General features: G+C 32.3%; 1 protein-coding gene across 6 annotated transcripts; it reads left to right on the top strand.

Annotated features, from left to right (window-relative positions):
- Positions 1 to 2,134: 2,134 nt before the first annotated feature.
- Positions 2,135 to 22,340, top strand: LOC137821916 (exocyst complex component SEC3A). Of its 6 annotated transcripts, XM_068626719.2 has the most exons (25): positions 2,305 to 2,681; positions 3,430 to 3,500; positions 4,158 to 4,238; positions 4,419 to 4,486; positions 4,596 to 4,698; positions 4,992 to 5,140; positions 6,507 to 6,624; positions 7,054 to 7,158; positions 11,354 to 11,455; positions 11,542 to 11,679; positions 11,985 to 12,113; positions 12,209 to 12,289; positions 12,401 to 12,475; positions 14,081 to 14,254; positions 14,341 to 14,440; positions 14,540 to 14,607; positions 15,326 to 15,496; positions 15,587 to 15,666; positions 16,915 to 16,996; positions 18,313 to 18,410; positions 18,538 to 18,646; positions 18,741 to 18,812; positions 20,933 to 20,998; positions 21,071 to 21,160; positions 22,130 to 22,340. In XM_068626719.2, exons 1-25 carry the CDS (start codon positions 2,507 to 2,509, stop codon positions 22,229 to 22,231), a joined length of 2,607 nt encoding a protein of 868 aa, XP_068482820.1. In that variant the 5' UTR covers positions 2,305 to 2,506; the 3' UTR covers positions 22,232 to 22,340. The 6 variants fall into 6 exon arrangements, 4 of the variants coding, with proteins under 4 accessions (XP_068482820.1, XP_090151748.1, XP_090151750.1 ...); XR_016515756.1 differs by lacking the exons at positions 20,933 to 20,998; positions 21,071 to 21,160; positions 22,130 to 22,340 and having other exon boundaries at positions 2,325 to 2,681; positions 14,151 to 14,254; positions 18,741 to 19,028; XR_016515755.1 differs by lacking the exons at positions 14,081 to 14,254; positions 14,341 to 14,440; positions 20,933 to 20,998; positions 21,071 to 21,160; positions 22,130 to 22,340 and having other exon boundaries at positions 2,135 to 2,681; positions 18,741 to 19,028.
- The last annotated feature ends 3,597 nt before the right edge of the window (positions 22,341 to 25,937 follow it).

Genomic DNA, 25,937 nt, shown 5'->3' with positions numbered 1-25,937 from the left:
TTTTTAAAAAGAAAAAAAAAACTAAAATGCACTCATTTTATGAAAAGTAAAAATGTATTTAAATTTAAATATTTTAAAATACAAAATTCTAAACTAAACATGTAAAAAATAAAAAATTAAAGAAATCAAGTTACCATGAAATCTAACTAGATCGTTAGTATACTGTATGATGACCAACATTAGACTTTTTTATTTCCAAGTATCGAAAGGTAAAAAAAAACACAATAAAAAAATAGACCGCTAAAATGTGTTCTAAAATTTAAAGGACAATACACAAATTCTTAAAGTGTACTCTCTCAGTTAGGTAGAGTTAAGTCAAGTTCATCTAAATCTAGGATAAATCGATTAAGTATAAGTTTAAGTTGAGCCGAATTAGTCATGATCCCAAGTTAAGTTGAGTTGACGCGAGTTTACATTCATTCTAGTTGGGATAATGTCACGTTCATCCGAGTTGGAATAAACCCACATTTAGTTGAGTTGGGCTAGACCCAGGTCAGTCCTAGTTTGATAAAGACTAGGTCGAGTTAGGCCTAACTCAAAATGTGTAGTCCATATATAAGTTGAGTCAAATCGGCTCAGACCAAGGTTGAACCAAATTGGGGTGGGACCACGATCACTTGAGTTAGGCTAACCCATATTGAGTCAAGTTCACTTAGGTTTGTGTTGGTCCAGGCCCATGTGGGACCAAGACATATCAACTTAGGCTTGGTCAAGTCGAGTTGAGCCAAGACATTATGCCTACATCGGGTCAAGGTCATGTCAAATTGAGTTAGGTTGATTCCACATCAAGTTGACTCGAGTTAAGGCGGACCCACGTTCAATTAGTTGTGCTTAGCCCAATTAAGGTTGAGTTAAATCTGGTTGGGTTTAAGTCAAGTCAGGTTTAGGTGGAACCAAGATGGATCGAACTAGGTCGATGTAAGTCGAGTTGGGCTTGTGATCGGGATTTGGTTAGGTTAGGTCCAAATTGAGGCAAGTTTCTGAAGTCTAGGTTGAGTTAGACTCAGATGAGATTGAAACGAACCAGACCAAGTTGAGTTATAATAAAAAAAATTCCATTTTTTTTTAAATCTATAGATATTATCGTAGAGTTAATAATTAATCCCAATAACATTCTCCTACGAGTTCATTATCTAAACTACCTATATAAATAAGGGTAAGGGTAGGGTTGCTATTATAATTAAATTAGCCCAAATTAAAATTTTATTTACAAGATTAATCACTTCGAGATCTCTACCGAAAGCGAAAATAAAATGTTGATAATCTATTTTTGTAGCCATTAACTTACTTTGTTAATAATCAATTCATACATTCCAATATGGTGTAACACGTAAAAAATTACTCAATAATACGGTATAAAAAAAATACTGTAGAACAACCCTCAATGTCAACATAAATTATCAAATGTTAAGAATCAAGCCTGAGTCCTACATTTAGTAGAATAGAAAAATTACTAAATAAAAAAAGTTGAACACATATAAGAAAAAATATCCATAAACCTATTGTTTTAATATTTTAAGTTAAAAATATAAGAAAAAATATCCATAAATCTATTGTTTTAATGTTTTAAGTTAAAAGTGGTGCCAACCCTTTATATAAATTTTACTTAGATTTCATTATTGTAAAATCTATGATGTTTTCCCTAAAAAAATATAATAATAGTATCAAAGTCAATAATTATTTCAATAACCGGTTTAAACAAGTTTAATATAAACATATTTCATTGGGTTAAATTAATCCAAATTGAGATTTTATTTACAAAATTGATCACTTAATTAAATTAATCTAAATTGAGATTTTATTTACAAGATTGATCACTTGGAGGTCTCATGTCTACCTAAGGCCAAATAAAATATCAAAAAATAAACTGTTAATTGACTACTTCTATAGTCATTAGATTACGTTGTTAATAATCAATCCGTATATTGCAATATGACGGAACAGCTAAAAAATTACTCAATCATATGCTGTAGACCAACCCCCAAAGAAAAAAAGAAGCAAATCCTTTAATATTTTCTCTTCGTAATTAGTACCCTCCGTTTTTAAATAATGCTTTGTTTAACTTTATTAATATCTTAATAATATCATAATTAAGCATATCTATTTATTTTAATCAATTGATATTTCTTAAACCATGAGGGACAGTAAACAATGAACAAACCCTTAATTTTATCCTCGAAATATTACTCCCTCTCCTAAGAATCTTTAAAGTGAAAAGTGAGAAATTTCTTGCGAATTGTAAGGTGATCCAACGAAATGATAGGCGGGTGTATTTGAGAACGTGCAAATTAGCTTTTAGGCACTGGACCACCAAGATTCGCATTGCCACGAATCGTTCACATCGTTTGGAAAGTGAGGCGACACGAGTCGCCACGGACGCAAGGAGAAAGCGCCAACGGGAAAACCGTTTATGACATTTTGTTAGACTCACCGCTAAAATAATAACAGGCACACCCTCTCTTCGCTCAAAGTTCTCCCACGCTCCTGGGTTGAGATCAGAGAAGAAATGGCGAAATCGAGCGCCGACGATGCCGAGCTCCGGCGAGCGTGCCAGCTCGCAGTTGAGGGCACCAGACACAAGGTCGTTTTCTCCATTCGGACCGTCAAGACTCACGGCACGTGGGGAAAATCTGCTAAGCTTGGTTGTCAAATGGCTAAGCCTAGGGTTCTCGCTCTATGCAGTACGCACCATTTCTCTCCCACTCTCTCTCCGTATTCTCTATCTTTCTACATTTGGCAATCAATGCCGGGAATAGCTTTTCACACTTCTAGAATCACTGAATCATGACGTGTGTTGCGAAGCATGGTCTATTTATGTTTCAAATTTAGCAGTTATGCATTCCGTCGCTCCAAACATTTAAAATGTAGTAGTTGTGCATTACGTGCTTGTTTCGTCTCGTTGAGATACCTTACAAGATGCTTTTTCGGTTCTTATGTCTTATTGGCTGTTGTATAACAACCATTTGAATAGACATTTTTTCAAGTAATTATAAGAAAAAATTAAAAAAATTAAAATGACCTGAGTTTTGAAAGGTAAATCAATTAATACACTTAATTTTTGTAGAAACCTTTTCACCTAATTGTGTTAACTTATGGATTACAGCAGAATTTACTTCATAGGGTTTAGCTTGTTTTGAAGCCAGTTAGTTTGGAGGTTTCAGTTTCATGTTGACAGCGGGTGTGTATGTAATTAGAAACTAAAACTATGCATCCCTTAATTTAGCAGTGGATTGCAGTTTTTTTCCCTTTATAGTGCCATAAGTGGGAGGATTTAACATTTTGAAGACATTAACTCGTAGTGTATTAATAACTGGTGATGTTATGGGTAGGTGATTGAATGTGGTCACTTCATCATGTGTTACTGTGGTGATAATTTTGTTGAATTCTTTATTTGTTGCACCATTGGTGACAACATGTTATTTTGTGTAGCAAAAGCGAAAGGTCAGCGGACAAAAGCTTTTCTTCGTGTTTTAAAGTATTCAACAGGAGGGGTGCTTGAGGTAATGTCCTTCTCCCCCAATTCTCTCTTTCACTGGTAGCTCAATAATGTAAAAGTCTTGCGTGTGGCTGATTTTTTGTTTTGGCCAAAATTTTCATTTTTTTATGATTTACGGAAATGATTTTTCTATCTTTGTTGCCTTTCCTTATACTTTTAAATTTAATATATAAATCTTATCCTTCTTGAGTTTCATTCATCCTTGCTGCTTCGGTTAGTTATGTTCCTTGCTTTATATGTCAAATAATTGCACAACCTTAGTATAAACTAGTATGCATCTTCAATCAAAAAAAGGTTGACGGGAACAAACCAACTATTCAGCATAGTTGAGGCTTTTAATATATTCAATAGTATGTTTCTCTTCCACGCACCTTCTATCCTTCTCATTATATTAGTAGCAAAACATGATTTTATCTATGTTCCCTTATACATAACAACCTAGGAGATATAGCATATTTATATTTAGCTACTCTTAAAATATAATCATCATTAATGTGAGGAAATTATCCACCTTTCCTTTGTTGGTAGAAGAAATTGATAAACCGAAGCCAACTAACTGCAAAGAGTAAATGTTAGCATAGTCCCTTTCTTCCACCTTGAATTTGTCTTAAATGGAGGTTTAAGCATATTTATATTGACCAAGAAACTTCTTGTGCTGTAGCCTGCTAAGTTATACAAGCTGAAGCACCTCTCAAAAGTGGAAGTTGTAATAAGTGACCCCAGTGGATTTACATTTACACTGGTAATATCCCATTCTTTCTTGCTGTTGTATCTTTATGGTTCTTTATTAAATGTTCCCAGTCTGTGGAACATAATCAAATCAAGATGCAGCCAGTTTCTATTATGAAGCTTGTTTCTAAATGCCTTTTGTATTTCTCTATTTTTGTCTCTTTTTGTTTGCTAATGCATATATATCTTACAGGGGTTTGATGACCTTAGAAGCCAGAGTGTGGCTCCTTCACAGTGGACAATGCGCAATACCGATGACAGGTTAATACGTTAAATGTTTAATATAGGCATGTATGTACAGTTTAATCCTTTATCATTTTATGTCAGGAGACTGATGTTTGGCTCACTGCATCTATTACTCGTCTTATAGAAATCGCCTCCTGCTTTGTATCTTAAATATCTGCAAAGATGTCCTGGGTCGCTTACCTAAGGTTGTTGGTATTGATGTTGTGGAGATGGCTCTTTGGGCTAAGGTGAATAATGGTCTTCTATTCACTTAAGTTCAAAGTTGATTTACTGCCTTTACTGTCAGGCTGCAATCATTATTTTGTATTAGATAATTACTTTACTTTACTTTTTTAACTATATAATTGCTGTGTATTTTTCTTTCGGATAGAGTGCGGCCCTGTCTCATCAGTGATATTGAAGTCCTTGATTTTAAGCTGATGATCTAACTTCGAAAACTAATAGTTACCCGGTGACTGATTGCTTATAATGATTATACACTACTGGTTTACCCTTTATTTATTTTAAAAATGTGAAATAGGAAAATACACCTGCAGTTTCCGCTCAAAGTAACCAACAAGGTGGTGCTTCTATTGAATCTTCTGTGACTGAAACAGAATTGAAAGTCTATGTTGAAAAGGAACTTGTCTCCCAGGCAGAGGAAGAGGACAAGGAGGCTCTTCTGAGAACGTAGGTGCCATAATTTTCTGTCTTAAATTGTATCTGAGGTTAAATATCTGTGATGAATAAGGATATAGTTCATGTCTTCTCTCTGCAAAGGGCTATTGCAATGCCATAGAAAGTCTTTCTCTCTTCCCTTACAAACCCTGTCCATATTATGTGATTAATATTGATACAGGGAATTCAGGTAGTAGTAACAGCAAGATGTGGCTTAGTTGGAAAACTGAGCTCTATGTATCTTATTTCACCAGCTGTGCAGGGTTTCAAAACCCATTAGAAGCACATTTTTGGCTAGAGCAAAGCCAAAACCAACCAGGCGGATTTAGTTTTCAGAAAGTTTAGGACAATACTTGTGATGTTTGCCCCCCAAAAAAGTACCAAGTACTAACATAATTGTTACATGTTAAAAGTTAAAATGAAAGTATTTATTTATGTGTTAGTAGGATACAAAGATACTTAGGTTATTATTCTTTTAGGAAAAATGCTTTTGTTAGGTGATATTTTCTTTTACAATACAACCATGCAGAATTAAATTGTTGTAGAAGGAACTGTGGCAACTTGAAGGAAAAAAATTGTGAGCCAAAATAAAATTTGAAAAAATTATTCATAAGCTATTTCTTATTTCATAATTTTATCTAAAATCGTTTACTTTTATATTTCCAATTTTTGTAAAAAAAATTTCTTAAAATGAAATCACCATGCAATAATTTTCTACCTAGTATGTAACTCCATCATACCAAAAAATAAAGAGTTAAAAAGCGTAAAGTTGTTAAAAAAGGTTAGACATGATATTTGTAGTGCATAAAATGCCAAAATTTAGAGAGAGAAAAAACCCGAGCACAAATATAATTTTCATTATTAAACAGATTGCACCACTTTACTTTGCACAAGAGATATCATTTACAGAAAAATACACATTGATCATTTTTCCATAATGGTTAATATTAAAATACAAAAGTCACATTAGTTTTTTAAAAAAAAGTCATAACTTTTAAGTGCTCAAATATTTACCATCTATGTATAATTGTAACTCATTCTCAAATAAAAAGGATTCCCACTAAATATATCTACACACATATATATGAAATTTTGAAAAAGTTGGAGGAGAGGCATGGGTTTCCTTGTCACCGACAAGACCCGCAACGGAAGGACAGACCTACTTGTATCAAAATGGGGGGCATATGCCCCTACTTATTTCATTTTTTTAATATTATCAATGTTAAATTTCTATTTTAGCCTCATCAATCACATTGCCCCCATCATGTTAATCTTTATCAAACTTCTTTTGTCGAGTAAAGTATGAGATGTTATATTGTCTTCACTATCCAAAATTTCTTGGTACGCTACCTTCAGTCTTTAGTCTTTGAATGTGCAGTTATATCATGGGTGTTGGTGAAGCAGAGGCATTTTCTGAAAGGTTAAAAAGAGAGCTCCAGGCTCTGGAAGCAGCAAATGTGCATGCCATTTTAGAAAGTGAACCTTTGATAGATGAGGTATAACTGTTCTTTAAGTTGAATTTCTTTCTTTTGCTGGTATAACCCTAATGTTTATTTGTGTAAACTGTTAACAGGCTCCTTGATTCATGTATATTATTCTGCTTAATTTTATGCCTTTAAATTATAGACTAAAATAACCATTTATGTTATATTGAGCTATGATTACAATTATTTGAGCGCCCATACACTTTTGTGCTCTTCTTTATCAGGTAAACTAATTTGCTTAATTTATCGCCCTCTAAGAACTTTAAACCTCATTTTGATATTTTAAGCTCTTGTATTTTCACTTCAGCCATTATAGTTGTTGTGATACAAGGAAATGTCTGCTTCATTTTACAAATCTTCATGTTGCTCGTCCTTGTGAAGTTGAAATTATTTTATGATGTTTTTGTGAAGTGGTTCATACTATTAATCTATGCCTTGCAGGTGTCGCACGGGCTTGAATCAGCAACAAATTGTCTGGAAGACATGGATGAATGGTTAGGCATGTTCAACATAAAACTTCGACACATGAGGGAAGATATTGAATCAGTAAGTGCTTGTAGAGTTCAAGCTGTGAGCATAATTTGCTTTGCAATTTACTTTATGGTATTTATGGTAGTGTATTTACTAGAACCCATGTTCATCAAGTTGATTGCTTTAGTTCATTGGGTAAAACACAATACTACCTACGAATTATTCTAGTCTTTTTTAATGGTTCAACATCTATTTTTCATTTCCTCCTTCCTGCCATGGCTTTGTAACTCAAACAGTTGTCTATTTAGTATGCTATATTAATAGCTAATATTATTTTACTTTTTCTTTCCAAAATCAATACGCAGAGTGATATGGAACGGGAAAAGATGAATAGAAGGAGGAGCGAAACTGTGAAAATAATTTATCTATCTCTTGATATTTGTCTTTTGTACACCTTTTAGCTTCAAATTAATTACCCAATTAATTTTACAATGTCCAAGTTTGACTTTCATGTAGAATAGAAAACCTGGTATGATAGTACCTTATGTGAATCTTGGTTTATATCCAGTAGTCCCTTCCCAGGTGATCCCTTCAAGTGTCTTAGAATTCGGAATACTCCCTTTAAGTGTTTATTTAGGTTATGGTGCAAGCATAAGTTGGCTTATCATGTTACAATAAAGGTTATGTCTGGACAAGTGTGATATGCACAAATACATATATTAGCCTTTCCACCAGCCGTCAACTCCTACCTTTGTGTGCAATCATACCTTCAGTTTTTGCTAGTTGCAATTTTATGCTGGGCTCAATGGGAGTTTCATTCAACAGCTTTGCATCTAATTAATCATTTTTCTTCAAAAGATGTAGAATGTACTTTTGATAGTTATAGAATTACCTTTCGTACATCTTGAAAATTTAATTACAAGAAAGTATTTTAATGGGATATGCTCTTGCTTTCAAAACCTTTGGTAGGTCTCTCCTTCAAACTTGTTATTTACATATTGTATACCATCATTTGATATTTCCTCTTTTGATGAACTTACCAAAATGATTTTGGAGTAGATGAAATAAATTAATAAAAATTTAATGAACCAAAACTTATTTTTCATGGGGTAGGTCCATGTTACTCAGTCATTGATTAAGGGTTTAGGTCACAAACTGTTTTGTGCAAGATATAGACTCCACAACTACTTCCCAAACATCATAATGAATAAGATCAAAGGAGAGAAACCTTTATTATGACCAATAGGAAAAGATGCATAATGGTGTTATGATGGCACATTCAAATGTAACTCTTTAAGAAATTGACTTTAAGCCTAATTTAATCTTACAAAACCTGGTGAGGTTTGTACCCACTTATGTACTATGAAATGTCATAATCTCTAGTCAATGTAGGATCTCCAAATCCCCCTCACGTCGATGCTATCAACTCGTGTGTGAGACTATATATTTATGGGTGGTCTGATATCAGTCCAATAATAAATGACTGATAAGTCCAACAAACTCTTGCTAAGATAGACTTTAAATGAATATGATACCATATTGAGAAGGAGGCTTTATACCTAACTCAACTTTACAAAATCGGCTTATAAGGTGAGGTTTGCATCCACTTATATACTATAAAATGTTTTAATCTCTAGTCGATGTGGAATCTCTAACAGTAATAATTGTAAGACTTAACAAACTCTTTTGCAAATAAGTAAAAAGTTAAAGATTTTCAAGTCATTTATAACATAGACTAACAATTGTGAAAAGAAATTATCAACAATGGCTTATTCTCATTACGTATGATAGCAGGAATATATATACATACACATCCAACAAAGAAAAATGCATGTGCAAATATTCTTTCATAACAAATTAACAGAACACGTGCAACTAACAGATACAAAAAGTAACATAAACGTATAACAAAAACGTATTATGATTAAGAGCCCCCTTCAAACCGGGAATGGATATTAAGCATTTTGAGCTTGGAACAAATGGTTTGAAGCACAATGGGAGATAAAACTTTCGTTTAGACATCAACAGTTTGTAACGAAGAAGAGACGAACAATAACTTGAATATGGCCAATATGAACTTTATTCCAAACAATGTACCAATTGATATTGATATGTTTAGTTCGTTCATGGAAAACCTAATTAGAAGCAATTTGTATTGTATATTGATTATCAAAGTATAGGAAGCTGGATGAATGAAAGGACCGTTAAAAACATCAAGAAGAAACGTCAACCATTGAAACTCACAAGTACTAGAGGCTAAGACACATTTTTCCTCCGAATAGCTCCTAGAAACAATGGATTGTTTCTTAGAACGTTAGGAAGCTAAAATGGAACCAAGATAAATTGAAAAACCAGTAATAGACCAACTAGAATGTAGTCGGGCCAATTGGAGTCACTGAACGCTTTAAGTTGGAGAATACTATCTGCAGAAAAAAAAATGTCAAAGATAGGTGTACCTTTCAAATAATGAAGAATATGAAAAGCTACTTGATAATGATATGAAGTTGGGCACGGAACAAACTAACTCAAATGTTGAACTACATAGGTGATATTAGGATAAATATTAGCCAAGTGTAGAAGTCAGCCAATCAACCTTCGATATATAGAAGGATAAGTGAGGGCAGTACTAAAGTTGAGTGAATACAATGTTATAGTCAACGGAGTGGAAACAAGATGGGAAAGAGGCATACTATTATCAGAAAGGAGATCCAAAGTGTTCTTTCTTTGACAAATGTGTTTCTTCTTAGGGTTTACTCAGTGTTATCAATATCGGATAACGAAAATATCGGAGACCCTAAAAATCCTTAATAAAGTTATAACGGAAATCATAATTGATTGTGGTGGAAACATTGCGGAACAATAACTAATAATAATATTACGTTTAGAATATTATTAGGTTATATATAGAATATTATTAGGTTAACTTATAACAATTTAATTGGGCCGGGTATGACATGACCCAATTTAATTTAGGGGTTTCTGCAGTTATTAAGTTCATGTGTTTTGTATAGAATATTACTAGGTTAACTTATAATATTTTAATTGGACCGGGTATGACTAGCCCAATTTAATTTAGGTTTTTTTTCCCACTTATTAGGACAGCAATTGCTTGCTATTAGATTTGCATTATATCATTTTATTTGGCCAGCTGTATGGATTATTGTTCATATTTTAATTGGGCCGGATATTATGTGGCCCAATTCATATTAGGTCAGCTATGTTGTTCTTAGGGTTCCCCACTCACAAACATCTGACACCGCCGCAAACTGTTATTGGAATAGCACAATCAAACAATGTTATTGTTATTTCTCAAAGGAAGTATACATTGGATATTTTGTAGGAAACTGGATTATCGAATTCAAAATCTGTTGAGACACCAATGGATCCTAATGTAACTCGTACCTAGTCAGGGGAGCCTTTCTCAGATATTGAGAAGTACAAAATATTAGTAGGAAAATTGAACTATCTTACAGTTACTCGTCCAAATATTTCATTTGTTGTTAGTGTGGTGAGTCAATTCCTTAATCATTTGTTGTTAGTGTGGTGAGTCAATTCCTTAATCACCATGTATTGGTCATTGGAATGCAGTCATTCGTATATTGAAATACATTAAAGGTTCTTCTGGAAAAGGCTTATTATATGGTCACAATAATCATACTAGGCAGGGGGTCTCCGTGTGATAGAAAGTCTACTTCCAGATATTGTGTTTCTATTGGTGATAATTTAATTTCTTGGAAAAGCAAGAAACAAAATATTGTGCCAAGATCTAGTGCTGAAGTGGAATATAGAGCTATGACTTCAGCTACTTGTGAGCTTATTTTGCTTAAACAGTTACTCAAATAATTTCAATTTGGAGGAGTCAATCAAATGACACTCATATGCTCTTCATATTAGTCAAATCCCGTCTTTCATGAAAGGACCCAACATATTGAGATTGATTTTCATATTGAGATTTTGTCTGGAGACGTCAAGACTAAATTTGTTAATTCGAATGATCAATTAGCAGATTTTTTCACTAAATCTTTACGAGGACCTAGAATTGACTATATTTGTAACAAGAAGCCTGGCACATATGATTTATATGCATCAGCTTGAGGGGGATGTTAAATGTAATGAGCTTAGTCCATAGTTTATATTATTATGTTATTGATTCTGTTATTATTTTCATCTATAAATAAATACCCCTATATGTGTATTTACACAAGGGATATCAATCCTATATTTATTTTCTTCATTCTTAATATGTCTCAACCCTGTTGTGGGATCCCAGATTGAAACCCGCAATAACAAGTTGGAAATGCAAAGTGTAAATAACAAAACTCTTATGGAAGAGCTTGATAAGCTTCTTGAGCAATTGAGTATCCCTTCCGAGGTATGGCTTCCAGTGGTAAATTTGCATGTTTTGAGTTTGATGAACTTTTAATAGCTTGGTAATCAATGATGTTTCATTGGCTGTAGTATTCAGCATGTTTGATAGGAGATTCATTTGATGAAGCACAAATGCAGCAAAACATAGAAGCATGTGAGTGGTTGACAACTGCCTTGCGTGGTCTAGAAGTGCCTAACATAGATCCTATTTATGCAAAAATGAGAGGAGTATGTTCTTTACCTTTTAATAATATTAAAGCAAGTTTTAATTCTTTAGGAAAAGGAAGTTCAAGGTACTGCCTGCATGTTGTTTTGTTAATGTTAAATTAAGATAATAGATTTAAGGTGACAATTTTGATTTGCATTCATTAGTTGCTTCTGATTTGATTGGTCTGTGAAACTGTTTATTTTCAATGGTAGGAATTTTGGGCCGCACTGAGCAAATAGATATTCGCCATGGCCTGTTTGGAAAACATGTATAGGATTTAAAACTCATTTGTTTTAGTGATGATTTCTTTCTGCTATTTGTACAGGTTAAAGAGAAACGAGGAGAACTTCAAATAATAAAGTCTACTTTTGTTGGAAAAGCTTCTGAGTACATGAGAAGTTACTTTGCTACTTTTGTGGACTTTATGTTGAATGATAAAAATTACTTTTCTCAGGTATTTTATATTTTCTGCATAAATTTATGACAAACTTTTGAAGTAGTAGAAATTAGAATCATTCATTTTTCACTTTGTTTGCTTGCTCTAAACAGCAAGGGCAGTTGAAAAGGCCGGATCATGCTGAATTGAGGTTCAAGTGCAGTACATATGCACGCCTTCTTAAGCATTTAAAGGTTTAATTATGCATGATTTACACTTTCTGCTTAAAGTTCTGTTTTGTGTGTATATATTCACTGAGTTAAGTTCTTTGTTTCTTCCTTAATTAGCTTCCTGTAAACCTGCAGATTCTTGATAAGAATTGTTTGGGTCCACTGAGAAAAGCTTATTGCAGTTCCCTAAACTTGCTTCTTCGCAAAGAGGTCTGAGATTTCAACCTATTCACATTGTATTCATGTTATTTTTTTATTTCTTAGTCATTTAATGAATTGAGAAACAGTCATTATAGTTGAAATAAGGGAAAAACTGGAATATATTTCTTGAAAAAAATATATATGTGCTGCTCTCATTATATAGGCTAATCTTAATAAAATCATGATTTTCAAATACTAGTTTATCTCAATAATTAAAGGGTCATTTCAAATATGGTTATATTTTTGAAATAGATAGTTACAACACTCATCTTCAAGTTACTCAAAGAATCTCAATCATTCTTGTTTTTCAAGATCTCAAAAAACCACTGTGGGAAGCTCCTTGATGAATACTTCAGCCAATTGAATTCTTGATTTCTTGAAGGGAATCATGTAGGCTCTAGTTATAGGACCACTATTTAGCTTCTCCTTGATAAGTACTGGCCTATCTTTATGTGTCTGATTTTATCAATTGGTTTGTCTATATCCTCTTTAAGTTATATGTTGTTTCCCAATATCCTCATCTCTTCTTTCATGGCTCAACTCCAATCCGTGATAGTTCCAGATGCATTTTAGGAAGTTTATATTTTGCTATATTTTTATTCTGTATGTTTACACTATCTTGATATTAATACTAGGATTGTATATGTAGAAACAATCCCATTATCAATGGAATTTGTCCCCTAGAATAAGTTTTTCGTATTTTCTAAACTTGTCAACATGCATATATAAATCTGATGTATTTCACAAAATAATATCACATTATTTCTAAGCTTGAGAATAAAATCTATCAAATTTGACTGAATGCTTCACATCATTGACAGAAATTCGTTTAATATGTTATACTAGGAAGCTTTCCCTATTGTTATACAAGGAAACTTTGTTAATACATAATGAAACAAAACATCAAGTGATTGAGCTGTTCAAATCTGTGCAAATTTGTTCAAGTAAACATTGTAAAGAACTTATAGGGTAATCAATAAGGAAGAAATAAATTAGGGATTTAGCGAATCCCATGACATCCTCCCTTAAATTAATGCTGGTGGATCTTGAAGCATCAATTTGCCAATTAGAAATTGACAGTGAGACAGAGACAAGGTCTTAGTAAAAAGACATCAAATTGGAAAAGATTATTATTATTTTCTTCTTGCTGGAGATTTCATATTAATGGGTGACAACCAAAATAGTGTATAAAATTGGGTAACCCTCATCTCATGAGCTAGAGCTAGTTTTTCAGGTTGAAATAAAAGCCCAAATTCAAATTGTAAGATTTTTATTGCATCAATTGGAGCTATTAATGGTTATATTTTTCGGGTCCATCTCAGCGACTCAAAAACATATGCAAAGAACCTGGTGGTTTTACCTTTATCATTACTTAACCTGATGGAGAGATGTGATGTCTTGAAATAATTCTGCAAATAATTGAGTAGACATCTTTAACTTTGTTGTTGTGTCATCTTTGTTGTTACTTTTTTGGCTTCACTTAAAGGAAATTTATTACAATTGACAAAATTTTTTATAATTATTATTTGAATTTTGGTTTATATATTATGGTTTGTTATGCTTTGGTAAAATAGTGGGCATATGGAGTTTGAAGTTTTAAGAATTCCTCTATAGGCACGCGAATTTGCTAATGAACTTCGTGTTGGTGTGAAAACTTCTAAAACCCCCTCTGTTTGGTTTGAAGTCTTCACTGGTTCTGGTCAAAATGTAAATCTTGCTGATACGGCAACAGTTTCTGAAGCATACGCAAAGATGCTCACAATTTTTATTCCACTTCTGGTGGATGAGGTGAAAGTTCTTAGTATTGTCCCTTCCTTCAAACTTGTAAATATTTCATATTTCAGACGGGTAAATATTAATGCCCTGTGTTTTAGAGCTCCTTTTTTGCACACTTCATGTGCTTTGAAGTTCCTTCAACCATTGATGGTAATAAAATTAAACACAATGAGGATAATGATGATAGTATTACATCTGGTACATGTCTCACTCTCAAGAAGTTTCCTTTTTGTTTTTCTTAAACTACTATGATGTGATCAATTGTTCCATAATTTTGACATTTATTCTTCCATACAGGTAAAAGTGTTATGGTGGATATTGCAGCTTTAAATGAATCACTTCAGGATTTGTTTGATGGAATTGAAGTACGTATATAATAAACTCTCTTATAGCATGATAGACATGACGTTATAGAAAGAAATTCTTTCTTTGTGTTTTGTAACGAAAATTTAACTGTCTTGTTGCGTATCTTAGTATAACTGTTAACTCATGTCAGAGGATACAAATTCAAGATAAAGTGGTATACCTTTTACAAAATGGTTTACATTTTAGTCCCTATGTTAATCAAGGGTTAGTCATTTTAGTCTTGAAAGAAAGAAGTTGTTCTCAAGGTTATTGAATATTCAACAGTCCTTATGTTAAGTGACATGAGTTAGCTCCAATTGAAATGTTGATTGTTGCACAATAAATGCTACATAAGATGTATGGATGAGAATGGATGGTAGAAGAAGAGGACTATCTTTCATCGCCCTAAAAGAAGCTGGGGAAGCATCTTGTGAGACATCAATTAACATGGGGACTAAAATGACCAATGGATTGAAGACTAAACTTCAGCAACAATTTCTTTCAGGACAAAAATGATCGATGGCTAATTTTTCAGGGACTAAAACAATTACTCACAGTTCCAGCATTTGATATTTTATCTCATTTAAGCTCAACATAGCATATATCATGTTATGGTCTTAACTGATAAATATATGGTGCCATATAATTGAACAATTTGTAGAGTTTCCAGATGTTTTTTGTATATTAATTAATAGATTTTGCTGCTCTAAAGTTGCTTTATATTTTCTTTGATTTTAGGAAGAATTCTCTGCTGTTGTGGACTGGGCATACAAGATTGATCCTTTGTGCTGCATATCAATGCATGAAACTACAGAGCGCTGTCTCTCTAGTCAGAAAGCTGATGCAGCAGGATATGTACGTATTTTGCTTGATGACCTAGCGTGTCACATATATATGCAGTTCAACCGGGTATGTGACTAGTTTTATAAAGAATTGCCACTGCACATGGAAGATTGAGATGCTAACCCAATTCATACAATTGGATATATTTTTTTTCAGTTTGTGGATAATGCTTGCCATCAAATTGAAAGAAATGAGCGCAATGCTCGCCAAACAGGTGTCCTACCATACATTCCTAGGTGAGCGGAACTTTTTGGTGTTAACTTTTTTCCCTCATCTCATAAGACAATCAGGACTTTTCTTTTTCCAGAATAATTTCCCTCACTTTTCTGCATTGGGCCTGACTACAATTACTTTTCCCAAGTGACAAGATTATCTTTAACAAATATGCAATAAAAGAAAACTTGAGTGTGTCCTTTGTCTTCACACAAAAGGTCTTTTTCCAGACCTCTTTTGATGTATCAAACAATGCAAGTCATTACATTCCAATGTTCCTTATATATTAGAGTTAAGAAATTGACTTACTATTTTTAATGAAAATGAGATATTCGGACAATTAAGAGTAAGATAGTTCAACTTCTCTATTGATCATTTGTACCTTTTAGGATTTAGAAGAGACTCCCCTAATTTGGCAGCAGTACATTGGGGGATCCGTCAAGGTGTCTTGGAATTTATCACGTTTCTTTCAAAATATCCATCACATATTTCATTGAGGGATATAATGATCCCATTTTTTGACTGTTGCTACCTCTATCCTTAAGAAATATTCTAGTTTGCCAAAATTCTTCGTTTGAACATGCTTGAAAAAGTACTATAATATCATCTACATAGACAACACAATAAATGTTACAAGTAGATGACTGATGATAGGAGATAAAGTGTTCAATCTCACTCCGAGTCATGTCAAATTGTGAAATCGTTATACTAAATCCTATTTGGTAAGGAAAGAAACAAAAACTGAAAAAAGTACAGTTTCTAAAAAATTTACACCTATTAGCAGTGGGTCCACAGGGAAAAGCATGGATTGGGGTTCCCTTCTTGTAGGCTCTTGATACTATGTCCGAAAGAGAGAAATCAGAAGACATGATGAATTTCGTATGTTTAGATTACCGCGTAGCTATTCAATTTATAGGGGAGAAAACATAATCAAGAAGACATGATGATTTTAGTATGTTTAGACTATAGCGTAGCTATTCAATTTATAGGGGAGAAAACAATTACAGAAAGAATATTCAATTATCCTATTTTAGACTAATAACATAATTGGAGAATCAATATAATTGATCCTATGCATGTCTTCAAGATTCCAACAAGGTTCTCTACATTTGCATGATGTTTCAAAATAATTTTTTTGAAATTTTTAAGGCCAAAATTTTAAGATGTAAAGGTGACTCCGATTCTATTTGGTGTATGAGCCGCCTCACTATTTACTTTCCAGTCTATCTTCCTGTCTTGTGTTTAGTAATGTCTCGCTTGTTTGCATATAGATTTGCATCCCTTGCAACAAGGATGGAGCAGTATGTTGCAGGACAGTCGAGGGATTTGGTTGACCAAGCATATACAAAATTTGTAAGTGGTTCTTTTTCAAAACTGTTTTGTTTTGTGATATCTCATCCCATATTTGGTTGGCTGTCTCCTAATTCGTAATACTTGTAAAAACATCATTTGTCAAGGCTGAGTGTAGCAAGTAACAACTTTCTTCTTGAAAGGTCTCCTCTTCATGTTGCTTCATTTGAGTTAGAGTAGGATTAACTCTCTTAATGGTGGATCTTTCTGGTCATAATCCAGATATTGAGTTATGGTAGGATTAACTCTCAATGTGGAACTTTCTGGTCTTGGTGTAGATTCTCTCATAAGCCACAGAATTCAAACATGGTCTGATTTAAACAATCATACACAACAATTTTTCCAGAAAAATTGGGAATAGAATAGGCATTGCTTCTTGAAGCCATCTGATCACTGACTAGTGTTTGCATTCAAAAAATTTCAAACCTACAGCTTTTAAGAACACAACCTAAGGAACACAACCTAAATTAGTGTTATCAAAATTGGACTGGTCATAGACTCAGTTGGATTCTTAGGTCAATGGCTTAGTGGTTGAACAAATGGATCACTATTTAAATCAAATGAACTGATTTATATTAAATAATAAATTATTTAGTAAAAATGTATATTTAAGTTAACTTTTTGAATATAAACTAAAATCTTGCTTTAGTCTAGTGGTTGTTCTTCCTATATCTTCTAAAGGGTAGCTAGTAGTATTAGATCCTCAACAACATTAAATAAAACCTAGTTTATCTGATCCAATCAACTTTGACTTACATCAGTTGATGATTTTATTATTGGTTAAGCATAGTTTAATAACATTGGCCTAAACCATTAACATCGAGAAAAGCCTGAAAAGAGAAGAGAGACAAAAGAAATTATTTCTGCTGCTAAAACCATACTGTACATTATATTTCTCATTCATATATATGTGAAATATAATAAAGGAAATCACATCCATACATGCTGTCAGAAAAAAGGACGTGTACTCGTTGCCATCAGATGTACAAATATTACATCAGTAAAGAAGTATTTTAGAAAAAGTTTTACAGGATTAACATTACCTTGGCTAGACAGCCAATAATTTTGTTTTGCTGTGCGTGTATTCATGATTTTCTTTAGATAATGATGCATCCCAGTGAATAATTGATAGTCTTAAGTCATCTGTCTATGTTAATGGATACTACTGGTGGTGATTTCAATTGTTTACTTCTTAGCCCTTTTGTTTGCTATCCAAGTAGTATTAGATCATCAGTTTTGGTATTGCATTTTTTGTCATTTTTTTTTTCAACATGTGACCAATATTGGCATGTTGTTTACTGGGAATTGTTGCTTGACAGGTCAACATAATGTTTGAAACTTTAAAAAAAAATTCAAAAGCAGATCCGAAGAATCCAGATATTTTTCTTATAGAAAACTATGCCGCATTTCAGAATAGGTAATGTTTATGCATCACCCTGCAAATAGAGGCTCGAGGCTGTTTCAATCGTCCATTTTTTGGTAGGTAATTCTGTATAAAGAGACAAAAGCATATTTTGACTTATTATTTTGTTCTTTTTGCGCAGTTTGTATGACCTTGCACGTGTTGTGCCCACTTTAGCGAAGTTTTATAATGAGGCTATTGAAGCCTACGAGCAAGCTTGTACACGCCATATTAGTATGATTATCTACTCTGTAAGTATTTTATTCTCTATTTATGTCATTTTGTCAACCGTACAATTTATAGCCTATAAGATATTAACTCATTATGCCTTTCTGCCTTGGAAAGCAATTTGACCGCCTTTTCCAGTTTGCTCGAAACATCGAGGACTTGATGTTGAATAATGTTGCAGCTGAAGAGGTCTGTTTCTGTATAATTAAGTTTATTATTCTTTTCATACATTCTTGCTGTACAGAAATTCGGTATATTTGGATTTATTATACTTAACTATTGATTGCAACATATCTCCAACATTGATTGAACTAAACACTGTACATCTGGTCTAAAATCTTTTCTTGTCATCATGTGTAATATACTATAAGCAACAAAAGATTTATTGATTTTTATTTGGGATTTCCTTCTCAGTTTTAACAAAAAAGCAGACTAAATTATCAAACTGTGGTATCTATTTTGATTCATCTAAACATAAATAGTCCAAAACCTCGTCATCCGTACGATGGAAAATGTTTAATGGATGAAACAGTTATTGTGAAAGAACAAGAAATTAATATTCTCCCTCATTTATTCTTTCTCTCTTCCTCCGCGTCTCCGCGTCTTGATTGTTCGAAACCTGATTGATTGTAACACTTCTCACACAAAAATATCATACAAAATAACATTGCTGATCTTACAACTTGTATCAGTCTAAAATTGTAATAGAGTCAAGAAAGTGACTTTTGCCACCTTTGATTCTATTCTCATTCATAAGCAGTACAGACACATTTATAGCTATTAATGATACAATAATTCTAATTTGTTCAACCTAAATTAGGTACTCTAATAATTATATATAATAAGCTGCTATGATCTTTATTCCTAATATATATACAACAAACAATTAAGAAGCAATATTAATAATTTAAGATTTATAGAAATGAATGCCACTTACTCAATTTTAGTATATACAATTTTTTATGGGAAGAAAAATACACTGAGACTAACTATTTGGACTATATATTTACACATAATTTGTTTTAGGATTGTGTTGGGTCATGCGGGGTTATATGTTATGCCAAAATAATAAAAACGCGACAGTTTCTTCCAGCACCTCCTTGACTTCTTTGGGCACCTCCATAAACTTTTAAAATACCAAAATTGTCTTTCAATAAAAAGATAAAAATTAAGTTGTTTCACATAGGTGCTGGTGTGGTGGTGGTGGTGAGTGAAAGAGAAGGTGCTTGGTGTGGTGGTGGTGCAGAGTGAAAGAAAAGGTGTTTGGCGTGGTGGTGGTGCATGCTCCTTGAGGTGTTGTTTGAGCGGGTGATCGGCGGTGGTAACGTGTTGGTGTGAGTGGCACTGCTTCTCATTCTACTAAGCCGCTAGATCACCGGATTACATAATCCGGTTCTTTACGCATAAAGCAAAAGTGTTCTGGATTAAATAATCCGTAAGAATACTGGATTCGGATTGTGCAAAATCACACTTTCGGATTGTGTAATCCGGTACTAAATGAACTATGGATTACACAATACAAAAGTCAATTTTGAACTTGATATATGCCTTACAGATTACAGAATCCGTAACTCATGTTGAAATTTGGCTTATGGATTACACAATTCGAAAGTCATTTTGAAACTTCAAATATGACTTACGAATTATGCAATCCGAAAGTCATTTCAAAATTTCAAATTATGGATTATATAATCTAGAATACATTTTGTTGTTAAAATGTACCAGAATACATAATCTGGTGCCTATTTATATGAAGGAGCACAAACGCTTTCTAATATGCACAAAACCAGTAAAATTAAACTTACTAACCTGTGAATGAAAATGACACTAGTGAATGACGGAGAAGGAAAAGTTAGAAAGGATGAGAACTTTGAGAGAAGAAGAATTTGAGAGAAGGAGTGATGGAGAGAAGAAGAAGAATTGGAAGGAGGTGGGAGGGGTGGCTGCGGTGGGGAGAGTGAAAAGCTGGTGAGGGAAAGAGGCACAGTAAAATATAATTGGAATTAGGTTAAAATAATATTTTAATTTTTTACTAAAGGGTATAATAGTAAATATGATTTTAATATGGAGGTGTAAGAAGAAGTCATGGAGGTGGAGGTGCAGGAAGAAGCTGTCTAAAAACGCAGGCTAATCTTGACATATCAGCTTGTATAGCCTATCTGCATAGGCTATATTTTTTTGCATATTTTAATCCTTCTAAAGGGAGATTTGTGTAGAATTTAAAAGAAAATCTTAAATTTGAGTGTGATTTGAGAAAATTTAAGGGATGTTAGCGGAATTTATTGTCTAATATTCTACATCATTTTCAGATTCCTTTCCAAGTTGGGCTGTCAAGAGTGGATCTACGGAAGACGTTAAAGTCCAGTTTATCCGGGGTAAGTGTGTGTGCCTATCTTTTCTGAGAACACTTTCATAAGTGACAACATCGTGACTTGTTCGGTTTATAGTTTGACAAGTCCAGTGCTGCCATGTATAAGAAGTTGCAGAAAAATTTGACTTCGGAGGAACTGTTACCTTCCTTATGGGATAAATGCAAGGTACGCTCTACTCAAGCTTTTTTTACGGGAATATCACAATTTTCTATTGAATTTATGCAAATTGGCTAAATTAAAAAAATTAGAACTTTACTAAGCTATGTGTTTAATGAAGAAATCCTAAATTTGAATAAAATAAACATAAAAAGCTTCAAAGCACGTTTTATTTATTTATTTCACACACACATATATATATATAGTTTTGAAATCATAATTTAAAGCATTATTGCTATTTTTTTTATAATCGTGCTTTTATGGAAGTCAACGTCTGTTTTAATTTTTAATTTTTTTTATTAATAACTGCACTAAACACATCCACATATACTGATAACTAACTGGACTGGAGTTTGGAATTTATAATTTTCAAATTTGTACAATGAAAAATCTCAAATGTCATATCTGAAAGAAACCACAGAGAGATCACAGTGTTCCATGCAAGCACGCATTGAGTGAACATAAGAAGCCGTTAATGTGTTGGATATTGTTTTTACTAAGGTGAAGGAAAGCATAGCAAATGAGAAAACCACATTTTTACTAAGGCAATTCCAATTTTCCCAGAAAAAGAAAACCACTTTTTTACAATAAGTATTAACAGAAAATCAAATGCTAAATACTATTAAAAATCTAAAGGGTCCTACGGTTACTCTGGTAGTCTGGCTGAAGCATTACTACTGAAATTCCATAAACTTTGAAAATGAGCTTAAGGTTTAAAGAATCTTTTTTGTATTAAAATTTCACTAACACGGGTTATAAGTTTTTTAAGAATGTTTTTTATTTTATTTACCCTTAAAGACTGCTGTTAGAAATTAGTTAAAATATGAAATAGCTGTAAGTTGCATTATTATTTTTTATTATCGGTATGTTATTACTCCAAACTAGAAAGAAAGACAGTTTCGGAACGCAGGAGGGAGTAGTAATTATACCGAAATGCGTAGGACAAATTCTGATTATTGTTTCCCAAAACTATGACAGAAGGATTTTCTTGATAAGTACGAAAGTTTTGTCCAACTTGTTGCCAAGATATACCCTGCTGAGTCTGTCCCTTCTGTGGCGGAGTTGCGACACCGTATATAGCTTCCATGTAAATATATAATTATACACATTGCATCATTTTTCCTTTTTTTTTCTTGTAATTACTTTTACTTCAATATCTCTATTTTTACTCATATTTTATATTATATTATATATATAATATCTAATTAATATATAAATATATATTACTTTCTATCTCAAAATATATCCTTTTTCATAGAAATTTTAATATATATATATATACATATAAAGTTAAAAAAAATATATCCAAAATAAAAACATCTCATCTTTTGGCTTCTCACGAATGAGTTCTATTATCTGCAACATTGTTTGTTCTGATACCGTGTAAATTAACACGATCATCATAGATTAAAGAAAACAAACAAAAATAAAACACACAGTAAATTAGCTATTTTTAAAATTTCAAATATAAAACTTTAAATATCAACATAAACCATTAATATTCACACATTTTCACAATTTCATCAAGTGTCTATCACGTTCATCATCCACACTACTCCTGTCAGATTTCTACTGACTCACATACTCAAACACTTGAATTTACTTATGGAAAACTTATATATTGAAATTTGCATCTAGAGACATATATCTGTCATACTACTCATTGTCAATCCACATAGTCATGCACATAATCGTCTCAATGTCTCATCATCTTATGACAAGGTAAATCATTTTATCTGTTCTGATCAGTTCTTTGAAACCTTAAACTCAGTCAAATGAACCTCCTTTGACTCTCACCAACTGAATAACTTCATCTATATGTTTTCATTGTACCAGTAGAGTCAGGATCGTCTCATTCACATGACACTCATAAATCAATACACTCTAAGAACAATCTCAACACGTTATTTTCTTTCCTGGAAATATTATCTCTTGATCACACTTTCACCTTATTACGTACATCATTTAACACATCAATGCATCATTCAATCATATCATATTTTAAACTTTCTAAACAATTCAAATATATCTCAAAATTCACTTAAACTCATAATTAAGTTCCTTTAATCATATTTTTAAATCAAAGTTAGAATTTTCACTTAAAAACAATAGGCAATAATAAAATAGGCTTTCAAAAGAAAAAAATAAAAATTTGAAGTTTTTTTTGTACAGAAAGTCTAACTTGAGTGAAAATTTGCTCGCTTGAGTGAAAGTTTGCTCGCTTGAGCGAGAATGGGTCTCATCCAATCGAAAATCCTCTTGCTTGAGCGAGAGTAAACTTGAGAAAAATCCTAGAATTTACCCCATTTTCACCCGAGCGAGATTCCTTCCCACTTAGCAAAAATGGACGCGAGAGCACCCCATCTTTCCATTCTATTCTCACCTAAGCGAGAATTAACTTGTCTGAGCAAGACATGCAGAGAAATCTACATAATTATGCATAATTTCATCATTCATAGTCAAACAAAAACAATTTCAATAAAAGTAATTTACACTATATCAACTATACAAATCAACCAATTTTTCATATTCAAACAAAAGTATCTTGTAGTCTTCGCTGCCAGGAGTCTATTGAAGGACTCTGATCGTCAAACTGATGAGCGAGAATGTTAGAATCTGAGAGAGAAGAAAAAGGAAAGGAAAAATGAAATGTCTAGAGACCTGGTAGTTCTTTTAAAATGAAACTTAAATAACTGAATTTTCTATTTATATGTCTTTTCATTTTAATGATAAAATATTTAGATATTATTTAAAATATATTATTTCTATTTTAAGGTTATTTTTTAAATCCTTACCTTTATAACAACATAATTGGATTTACTTAACGAATTACATTTTTGTGGTTTTATGACAAACACCGTAATGCATCCTAAAAGGAATAGCTCATGTTTAATTTTAATATTTTAGTACTATTTGGTAGCTCGTAAATTCAATAATTTTTAAATGTTTGTAATAAACTTTTACAGTAACCATTTTAAAAATATACTACTTAAAGATTATTTGTGGAGAATTAACATTATGTAAATAAGTGACCTAGAAACACTGTTTAAGAATTTTAAAAGGACATTTTGTTAAGATGCATAAAAATGCAATCTTTTATATATATATATATATATTTTATTTTTTTTGTCTATATATGATTTTGAAGAAAAACTTTCCTTTTTTTAACGTCTTAACGAACCAGTGTCCTTAATAGCATAACTAACTTATAAAGTTATTCTCTTGAATCAAACTGGACACAAATAACATTTGAATTGAATTGTTCTCTGCACTGCTTCAAACTGTGTTGAACTACATAAACTATTCTTATTCTTTGTTAGACATCAGCAATTCATGAATACTATTCATTTTCAGGAGTTCTAAATTCATAGAACGCACTAGAACACGAAGCCACTGATAAATGGATAATATTATTTCTAAGCTTTAAACAAATGGATGAAATGAATCTAGGATTTAGAGTACAATGGTGCAAAAATGAAAATGAGAGAAACAAAAATCACTCTGAAGATAAAAAAACTAAAATGGATGTCTATTTCTCAGTTTTAAATGAAGAGCTAGAATAAATTACATATGTATAACTTATAAAGAATATAAAATGAAGTTCTGAAAAAGGTAGTCTTGTGGCAATAAAATACAAGCATACGTAATGAGATTTCTTTTATCAATGAAATGGTGTACGGCAAAAGGTTACATACTTGTTCGTCGTGTTCACTTTTTGTTTCAGTTCGTGAAAATTTAGTTTTTTTCTTTTCCATCTCTATCTCTAGACTCCATACCTTCTTCTCTCACCTCCATATATTTTTGAATTTTCAAAAATGTCCCTCTATAATATTCCGCATTATGTAATCCAGAAGTCATTTTTTAAATTTGTAATTAACTTCCGGATTACATAATCTGAAATTCTTTTTTCATATGCATGATTAATTTTCGGATTACATAATCCGAAAGTCTTATTTAGCTTCTAGATTATGTAATCCGGAAATCTTTTTTCAAATGAGTTTCCAGATTATATAATCCGAAAACTACTCTGTGGGGGTGACATATGAAGGATAAAATTGTATTTTCATGTTGTGTATGGAGGTGGCAGAAGAAGATATGGAGGTGCAGGAAGAAACACTCCTATCTCTAGGATGCTTGTTAACAAGGCCCAATAGGTTAGCAAAACCCTATTAAAACTTATCTAATTTCTTTATGGGCAGTTGTTGAAAGTGTAATTCTTTCTAATGATATCTTGGATAGTTGGGTACCAAATTGTATTGGAGAAACTAATAACCCGCTGAACTTGTAAGTTTTCGTTAATAAGCGTTATTACAATCTATTAAAACGTTTTATTTGGAATTTATATTTAAGTAATTTTTTCTATAGGCAATTTTAGAAGAAAAAAAAATTATAATAACTTTTAATTAACTTATAAATGAAATTAAGAATTATTTTTTTAGTGAAGTTACATGAAATCATTTCTACATTATATATAAATTAATTTTAGTTTATTGAGAAACTTGTTTTATTTTTCTTTTAAAAGTACTCTAAAACAAATGTATTGAATTTCCAAACTTATTTTTGTTAAAAACTTATGTGAACCCGTGCCTTAAAATAGATTTAAGAATTCTGCAAAATACAATATTTAAGTTATTATCTTTAAGAAATTGAAAAATAATATTAGAGTTTTAGTAATAAAAGGAAACAATAGTAAGTTGTTACTAAAAATAACTTTAAGATGTGAGTTAATACGAAATGAAAAAGATGTTGAACATGTTGATTCGGTGGAGTTTTATGGTTCTAATTT

This window comes from Phaseolus vulgaris, chromosome 9, assembly GCF_051622355.1.
Source record: "Phaseolus vulgaris cultivar YP4 chromosome 9, ASM5162235v1, whole genome shotgun sequence".
NCBI lineage: Eukaryota > Viridiplantae > Streptophyta > Magnoliopsida > Fabales > Fabaceae > Phaseolus > Phaseolus vulgaris.
This window is presented reverse-complemented; position numbering and strand designations above follow the sequence as displayed.